A 9,482-nucleotide genomic window follows, 5' to 3' on the forward strand; every position below is an offset into this window, starting at 1 on the left:
AAATTTTCATTTAATAAACGCATCACACAATTTCTAAAGTTAACAGGTAAAGAACTACAATGATTAAGTTCTTCTTTAGCTCATTAAAGAAATTAATAACATAAATATTGTTTTGTTTAATCAAATATAATTTTGGTTGGGTCTCAAATTCTAACCACGGTTAATCATTTGTTACTTCACAAATATTAAATTTCATTTCAATAACAAATAAAATCATACCATTTGATATAAATTATTTTATTAAATTATAATTTTTTACATTTTAAAATTTACTTTAATAATTAATTTTAATTTTTTACTATTTATTAACATTTTTACAATTAAAAACAATATTAACAATTATTATTTTATATTACTTTAATAACTAGGACATTTTAGTAATCTTCAATTTTTACTCCTTAAACAATTTTTTTATCTTGTTACATCAATCAAATCCTACACTAATTCTCACAATCTTTACTTTCAAATCCATTATCACTTACTTCCAAATTCACTCAAATAAACAACAAAAAAATGTCTTACACTGTATGTGTTTTAAGCGATTTTACTGTTCACACAGTTTTATAAGCGAAGAATTAAGCTCCTTTTGTGTTCGGTTGAGAGGAAAAACAACTATGGACAACGACATATTTACGTTTTCAGTCACTCATGATGGCGAAGAGATTAGGAGGGATTTATAAGTAAAAGTCATATGTGCCCTAAACGTTTTTTTAAATTCCCAGCATCGCTCTTCTTGATCAGCCTCTTCCGCGGCTTCAAGCACGCTGAATCGTTGTAGTAAATCGGCGTCTGCGACCGATCCCGGCCCTGCCACTCGTCGTTGACATCATCCTCGTAATCGTCGAGCGGGTGGCGCGGCTCCGAAGAAGGCTCGCGGTCGGATTGAATGTCATCGTAATCCATTAATGGCTCACCGTCTTCGTAACCCATGGCTGATGCTGTGTGTTGGAAATTGGAAAAGTAATTATTAGTGAATTGGAGGTAAGAGGGTTAGGGTTTGTGTTCTGAGCTATAGTGAAGAAATAAAGAAATAAAGAAGTAAAGAAATAAAGAAAAGAGTTACGAGAAGATAATGAATGCATATGAAATGCAAAAAAAAAAAAAAAACATGAGTTGTTTTATATTAAAGGAGGGTTCTCCGAAAATAAAAGAGGCAAGGAAGATTTACTTAGATCTTGGTATGATTAGATTTGTGATAACTTCAAAAATATTATTTTCAATATAAATAAATCTTTATTAATGGAATAAATCTAAATAAGACATTATAAAAATAATATCACATTAAAAATTGCAAAAAAAAAAAACTTTAAAATGATTTGAAATTTTGTTGAGTGGAGATATCATTAGATATGATTAAGAATCCTTACATATTTATTTGTTAACTCAAAATTAATCAATCTCACTTTCATAATAAATAAATTTATATTACTTCATAGTAAATTATATTACAAACAAATACTACATTTAAAAATAAATTCATTTTACTAAATTATAATTTTTTATTTTTTAAAAATTAATTCTAATAATTATTTTTAACTTTTTTACTCTTTATAAACATTTTTACAATTAAATATAACATTTAACAAATATCATTTTATATTACTTTAATAACTAGGGATATTTTGGTAATCTTTAATTTTTATCAATTAAACAAATTTTTTAAAGTTGTCACATCAATCAAATCCTATACTAATTCTCACAAACTTTATTCAGAAATCCACTCTCAATTATCTCCAAATCCACTAGAAAAAAACAACAAAAAATTATCCTCAAATTCTCTCAAATCCATTCAATCACTCTCCCTCAAATCATCTCCAACAAATCACCTCATATTAACAAAGCATAAATGTAATTAAGTAACATTATAAATATTATGCTCCATAAATATAATTGTCATAAATATTTAAATTTTGATATACATACATAAGCCCTAAATAATATTTAATTTTAACACTTTTATAAAGTAATGAAAAAAAGAAACATATATTTTAAAGGACTAAAAGAAGTATATTTAAAAGAAAAAGTACAAATCAACTTGTTTAATGACTCGTATCTTAGAAGGATGAATCATATCGAGAAGCGATTTGAGCATACAAAAGTTCTCCGCCGAAAAAATCGTGTGAAATGGTGGACACTGTACACCATCGCTATTCAAGATAGCCTTATCGTTTGGTTTCGAGTGCCAGGATATTTCACAAATAAATTAGAAGATTTAATATTAGTGGATGGTTTTATAAATATATATATATATATATATATATATATATATATATATAATATTATGTATTTATTTTTTATCACTATATTCTTATATTTTTACTATAATAAAATAAATGTTAATATATTAATTAAAAAATATAAATAAAATTTTAATTTAATCATATTTAGGATCAACTTTTCACTTAAACCTATTCACGTTTCTAATCAAATAATCCTCAACTCTTTTTTCTCTCTTTTCTTACCTTTATCACCCACACCTAGTTCAAATAAACCTTGAAGTCTTATTTGTGTCATGTCACATAAAAGCCTTATTATATCTCAATTATTTTCAAATAAATATTTAGTTGAGTCTTTATAAAGTTTATGACTCATCTTGAGAGAGAAAAATAAGATTATATGTAATTCATATTTTTCAAACAAACTATATTTTATTTTAGTCTTTCATTAATAAAGTGATCTTACTATGTTAGTTAACTTTATGTCATGTATTTGGATAGTTAATTTTGAGTTCAACTATTATATATATATATATATATATATATATATATATATATATATATATATATATATATATATATATATATATATATATATATATATATATATATATATATATATATATATATATATGAATAATGATATCATAATATATTTTTATATTTATTTGATATAGAATATTTTTTATATAAAATATAAGAATAAAATATTATAAAATTATAAATTTTTATATTTTTATATTTTTTTAAGAAAATAAAAAAGAAAGTGTGAAATAAATAAAAAAATTTAAATGTATCAAATAATCATTACTCATTGTATAACTATAAATTTTTGAAAGTGAGTTTTTTCTTTTCTACAAAAGCTCGTTTTTAATTCACATGTGTCCCTATTATGAATCATTATGATTAAAGGAAAAATATGTTGCAAGACATGTAATTTATTTGATTGACAGAAGAAATAATGAAAAACATTAAATGATTATTTGATTTGACAGAAGAAATAATGAAAAACATTGAATGAAAGAAATAAGTTATAAGATTATTCATTCTTTTTACCTAGATGTTTTTTTTCATTCTCTCAAATTCACTCTTTATTCCAAAAATATTTAATACTTAAAATTTATAAAAAAAAATAGAAAAAGCAATGTAAATGTATAACAAATTGATGTTTATTTATCACGTCTATTTTTCGTTTGACAAATAAATAGACAATGATCAGTTTCATATGTATTTACATAACAAGTTTTTCGCTCATTCGTTTTCTTTTCTTGATACTTAAACCAAATGAGAAATGTAGAGACATGTAATACTATATGAAAATAAAGATATAAAGAAAAATATGAAGGAGGTGTTTGCACCGATTATATGGCTAAAAGTCAGCAATCTTTCTTAATTAAAAGCATATCATCTTTTGGATAGGATGCATCCAAGAACTGAGAACACAAAGCACTACAATATGACTGTAACACTTGCACATATATGACTCATCTACAATAAAACTACATAAGATATGTTCCTTAATTCTAGCACTTATTCTCAAAGCATGTACACCACCTATGCAGGTACGATAAGAAACGATGGAAGAGGTAAACAATTAATTATTCATACTTTAACTTTGGACACATCTGATACATTTATAGCATTACTCCATGCATGACTGCCTCAGACCTTCAAAGTTGCTTTCTCACTTCCCTCATTAGCGTTGCCAACTGTGAGCCCTTTTACGGTCCTCTGTGCCCAATGGTAGCCATATCTTGGAAACTGCCGATTCCTTCCTGGCAAAGGAATTGGAAATGAACTGGATGGCATTTTTGGATGACTTTTTTGAGCCTCACCACCCACAAAACCCTTCGATTCTTCCATTGTTGGAGCTAGAAAAGATATCTTATACGTCTATAATATATGGTTGATGTGTATTTATATATATATTGAGAGAGGTTTGATTTCTCTGTTGGTAGTTGATGCCATTTGCAAAGCTTGTCAAAGATCCGCTTTTATAGATGCAGTGGAAGAAGAATAATATGGTGCATTATTTGAGCTTCAGAACGAAGCTTTGAACATTTGAACATGATAATCTGTCGAATAAAGTCTTGAATATTATTCTTCATCATCCTTTTCTGATATTTTTCCATTCCGAAATGCATGTGGAGTGTTATGATTGCCTCCACGTTTTAAAGTACGAGATGACTGAGACACGTTTTAATATTTTTTGTTTAAAAAATAAAAGAATATCATCAAATGAAGATATTTCATATAGAAATTAAGCATTATGTAAAAGTTAGTCAGTGGATGTATGCAAGATTTGTTCATACCATCCTACTTTTTTTTTTTTCAATTCACACCTATAAATCGTTTTTTCTTGGCATGCCTCTCATTTATTTCATCGTAAATTTCTTTCCTGGATTCTCTTTTTTCCATAAAAAGTATGTTTATGGGTTATAATTTGGGAAAACGACAAAACAGAGAAAAATAAATATGAAATGACACCATTAGTTATGAGGTAAAAGAAAAACAAAAAGTACTGTTACAAAAGAATATAATTACGAGTACTTTATTCTTCAAATGTGGAAGGATATTTTTTATTCTTGAAAGAATAGTTGTTAAAATCTGTTTTGGATTCGTGATGGATATTGTAACAACTCACATGAAGTTTTCTGTAGGAAATATTTGCTTTTCTATCTTTTTTTTTGTTGTCTTCCTTCCCCCGTTTCCTATTACATTATATTTTTCATTTTCTGTATTTTTAAATGTTGAAGAAAATGTATTTGATATTGGTGGAATTAATATCATTGTCTTTTGGAATGTTAGGTATTTTATTGAAGAAGTGTTTTGCATGGCCCATATAAGAATATTGGTATGGATAAAATTTAAGTTAACATAAAAATTCTTATTTATCATGTTATACAATGGACTGTTGATGTAGCTATGAACTTAAGAGATAATATATAATTAAGGACTTTGACATATTAATAACTTTTTATAATAATTTTTTATAATAGATTATATGTTATTATTTTATTGATTTATTTAAATTTATGTTCAAAACATTATTTAAAATCAATCAATCACAAATCATCATATAAATGTTTGTAAAAAAGTTATTAAAAAAATTGTTAAAAAAACATTTTTTTTATAATTAATAAGTGGAGTGGAAACAAAAATAATGGGAGATGCAGAGAACTGAGAACTATGATTAGTCAAAAAAATTCACATGCAAAGAAAGTATTAGATTGTTGTGTCTCATATGCAGTTAAGGTGAGCTGAATTATTAGGAAGTAAAACATTTAGATAGTGGAGGTATTAGAGGACTTCTAGCTGAATTAGGTGGAATGGACAAAGAGTGTCATAACTAAACTGTGATATATAATCCCCCCAAGTATTTCATTTTTAGATATATAATATTATTTAATGATAAAAAAATCATTTTACTAATTTATAACTACAGGGCCTAAATTTCAGATGCAACCATTTGTTCCTAGTTAAAACAGTCTTAAAATAAAACATGCTCTAATACTTTTTCAACTTTCTCCGATAACAGGTAAAATTAAGGAATCTTATACCATATTACAAATTAATTTTGAAAATAATTCAATTTCATAAAACCAACATGGAAAGCATGAAGTTTGTATTTATATATAAACTCTAAATTGATCTGATGTAAAAAATTTAACTTATCTCAAACGAGAACTTTGACCTTATTATTGAAAATGAAGACATATTTGTGAGTACCATTGTATCATTATATATGCTATTGAGAAAACCAGAAAACCAATAATGCTGAGGATCAAAAGTAAATAACAACGAAGATTCGATGAGTAGTTTTACAAGTTCCAACAGGGAGACTTACATTGTGGAAATTCTCAAACATGCTCTGATAATGGCTACAGAATTTAGTCCAAAGAGGTCTTCCACATTATTGCACCTCTCAACCAATTGATTTTTATATCAGCCATCAGTAACAAAATCCTCATTTACTACTTTAAAAGCATAGGTGTTAGCATACCGACATGGATAAAAAAACATGACCTCACTATAGACAGAAGCTTAGCTCTCCCATGTCAATTATACCTTTTATCCTAAATGGTAAAAAAGAAAAAAGTACACTTTGTGGCTGCTGGGATTCGAGCCCAGGTCTCCACGGCCACAACGTGGAATTCTCACCACTAAACTACAGCCACTTCGTTACGATCAAAGCTATAATAATTTATCTAATATATCTTTCAGAACTTCACTGTTAATTTATCTTATTGTGTCACCAATTGAATTTTTTCAAACATACATAATTTGATGTGCTCATTATGTTCAAAAGGATTGGTATCCCAATTGTTTTATCCTTGGTTTGGGAATCTATTTCATGTAGATGTTGTGCACTTGTTTTTCCTTTTCCATTACACATTATCAAATTCTTGTAAAAGTTGTCCCCAAAATTACTGTCTGAGCTGAGATGATCCATGGTGAGGCATGAAAAGCAAATTTCCACTACGAACAACACCCGTCTGATCTTATTATAATCAGACGCATATGGATATTTCCATAGATTTTATTTATTTTTGAAAGATTGATTATTTCGAGCTTACTCAAATACGTACTTTCCTTTCACGAAATGGGAAGCGATGATTGAAACTAGTAAATTAAGAAAAAAGTTACAGTAATAAACAACAGTCAAAAGGAAGCTAAAGGTTTTTTATTGATATAATGATATAGGAACTAGCCCTCAAACTGCTTCCATTCTTGGTAGTAACTTGCAATGAAATCTGCACATGGCACGATACAAACATTGATTTAGGATAGTATGAAACTACAAATCTTTACCAGCAAAAGATTTTAGATTGTGGTAGCAAAAAAGCCTTGACTTTGCCAAAATCACAGTCATGGACCAATACTAAAAGCCTTGTTGCACTAGCCATCAAATGAATTTCCAGACAGAAACAGAACTAATCGGTGTTCCTTTCCACCCAACAATAAGGCACTGCCCATTCTTATCAAACGTGCAAGAACTTCCACAAGGAAATCTTTTACTCACCAAATCTGCTTGGTATAAAGACAAAGTGCTCAGTTCTTTCTCCACCATTCCAAAGCGGGAGAAGAAGGCCCTCCACACATCAATCTTCACATTCCTAGTCTTTCTTTCTGCTCCTTCTGTGGCCACGATGTTTTTGATTCCATGACTAAAGTATAGTGACTCTATAATCATTCGGGTCTTCTCATTCCCCTTCATGCAAGCCTCAAGACAGTCAAAGAATGCACTGAAGAAGAAAAGAGCCTCAATGAAACGATTTACAAAAGATGTGGAGTTGTGATTTGCCTCAATTTCAGATACCACCATCACATTAGGATTCAAGGTTCTAATCACTCTCATGATTATTTCAAGCTGGTCTGATTGTTGAATCTTGGCTCTGAGTGCAAACTGAGAATAAACAGCAATTGCTTCCTCAGGATCGATCTCAAAAAGATCTTCTTTAAAATGTAACAGGTCTGGTACCATAACGATGTTGAAAGAGAAGGGTATGTTCAAACCTTGAGCAAAATCCTTCAATCTCTTACCAGTGTCCTCAACAATGTGTCTAGTGGTTCCACTTTCAATAGCGGTAATCTTTAGAAGCTCAACTGGACATTGATGCCTTGACTCAAGGGCTTGCATTAGGATAGCCCATTGGCCCCCCTTTCTGATTTCGAGATCAATAACATGAATCTTCTTTGCTTCAGCTATATCTTCTATTATAGCTTGAACTGCAGTGAACACTGAAATCTGACAAAAGGGAAGCGCTTCATAAAATGCAGCAATAGCGGGGTTTAGTTCCTTGGCTGCCTCTTCAGGATCAAATGACTGACCTTTATGCAAATCCTTGGATGAAGCTCTTCCTGTTTCTCTATCTATCCTGTGGAGAAGTGCTTCAGCAAAATAATGAACAATTCTCTTAACGGGGCTCCCAGTTTTGCTTGACAATGATTGGCAGTGACTTAGCAACTTCCTTGCACGTTCAAATTGTTGATGACCAACTTTCTCAGCACAAGCCAAGAGGGACTCAGACAGTGCCACATCGTCTTTCTCCTCATCAGAGAATCCAGAGAAGGAAAACCCATAAGGGTGAGTTTCCAAGAAAGTCAAAGGTTCTGACTCTGAAGATGATGATTTGATGAACCTTGTTCCTGCTATCCTCATGATATCTTCAGTTGAGAGCTTTCTAAAACCAAATTCATCTGTGGCCACAGAATCAACCACTGGCTGCAGGGATTTGCCTTCATAGGAAAACCTCTTGAAGCCCTTGCCATAGTTCTTCAAGATCTCAAGTGAGGCTAAAGGGAAAGTTGAGTGTGGCTTATCCTCTGTTGTACCACTGGTTGGATATTGTGCATCAAATTGGAGTGGTGGAGACACCATGTCAAACTGAAGGTTATCATCCAAATCGCCATGATCATGGTATGATTGTTGCTGGTGATACTTTTCTTGATTAGGGGATATAAGGTATCCTGATGGATAATCTGTGGAAAACTCGAAATTAGAGTAAAAGGAGTCTACTCCCCCATAAACTCCATGATCTTCTGCTCCAGAAAAGTGTAACTTCTTTATTTCATTATGTTCCTCACTGCCCCAGAAAATATCATTGGATGAACTAGAATTTTCATCCACTGTACTAAAACAAACATGGTACAAGTCTTCCATAACAAACAGTCACTAGCTTTGCTTCAGTATTATCAGATTCATAGTAGGTTCCTTGAGTAATCCTTATTGATAAAATAATTAATCCTTTGTTTGTATTAACCCTTATTGATTAAGTAATTAAGGATATGGTTTCTGATTATTTTTATGCAAAATTGATCCGTTCTAATGCTAAATCCGTCCAGTACTGTTAACATTAATGTTGTCACCATAACGTGCCGATGTCATCAAGGTCGCCTGCATAATAATGCAGTGAAATAATAAAATTTAAATAAATTGCTTATTTTCTTCTTATATTTTTTAATCTTTTTCATGTTTTAGACTAACTCTGTGTAAGAAATAAGGTCGTCCAGAAGACAACAATAGCCAGCTGAGAAAGATGGCGTAAGTAATGATCGAAAGATAAAAATCCGCAATTTGAATGTTAAAATATATTATGATCTTTAACTTATTTTGGACTATTCTATTTATTTAAAAAAAATCAATTCTATTTTATTTAAAAAAAATATTCAAGCCTTTCGCTAAGTAAATAAAAAAAGGAAAACAAGCAATCACTACGACATAATTACAAAAGAAAAGAACAAATAAAATATAAGATATAGTTC

General features: G+C 29.7%; 1 protein-coding gene and 1 non-coding gene across 2 annotated transcripts; both read right to left on the bottom strand.

Moving 5' to 3' along the window:
- Nucleotides 1-6,322: 6,322 nt before the first annotated feature.
- Nucleotides 6,323-6,394, bottom strand: TRNAH-GUG (transfer RNA histidin (anticodon GUG)). Its single transcript has one exon. It is a non-coding gene; the product is annotated as a tRNA-His (tRNA).
- Nucleotides 6,395-6,952: 558 nt separating this feature from the next.
- On the bottom strand, nucleotides 6,953-8,917 carry LOC124846075 (DELLA protein RGL1-like). The gene has a single exon (XM_047323293.2). The coding sequence runs from the start codon at nucleotides 8,878-8,880 to the stop codon at nucleotides 7,123-7,125; it is 1,758 nt and encodes a 585-aa protein (XP_047179249.1). The 5' UTR covers nucleotides 8,881-8,917; the 3' UTR covers nucleotides 6,953-7,122.
- Between the last annotated feature and the right edge of the window lie 565 nt (nucleotides 8,918-9,482).

This window comes from Vigna umbellata, chromosome 5, assembly GCF_029865625.1.
Source record: "Vigna umbellata cultivar VRB3 chromosome 5, Vumbellata_1.0, whole genome shotgun sequence".
Classification (NCBI taxonomy): domain Eukaryota; kingdom Viridiplantae; phylum Streptophyta; class Magnoliopsida; order Fabales; family Fabaceae; genus Vigna; species Vigna umbellata.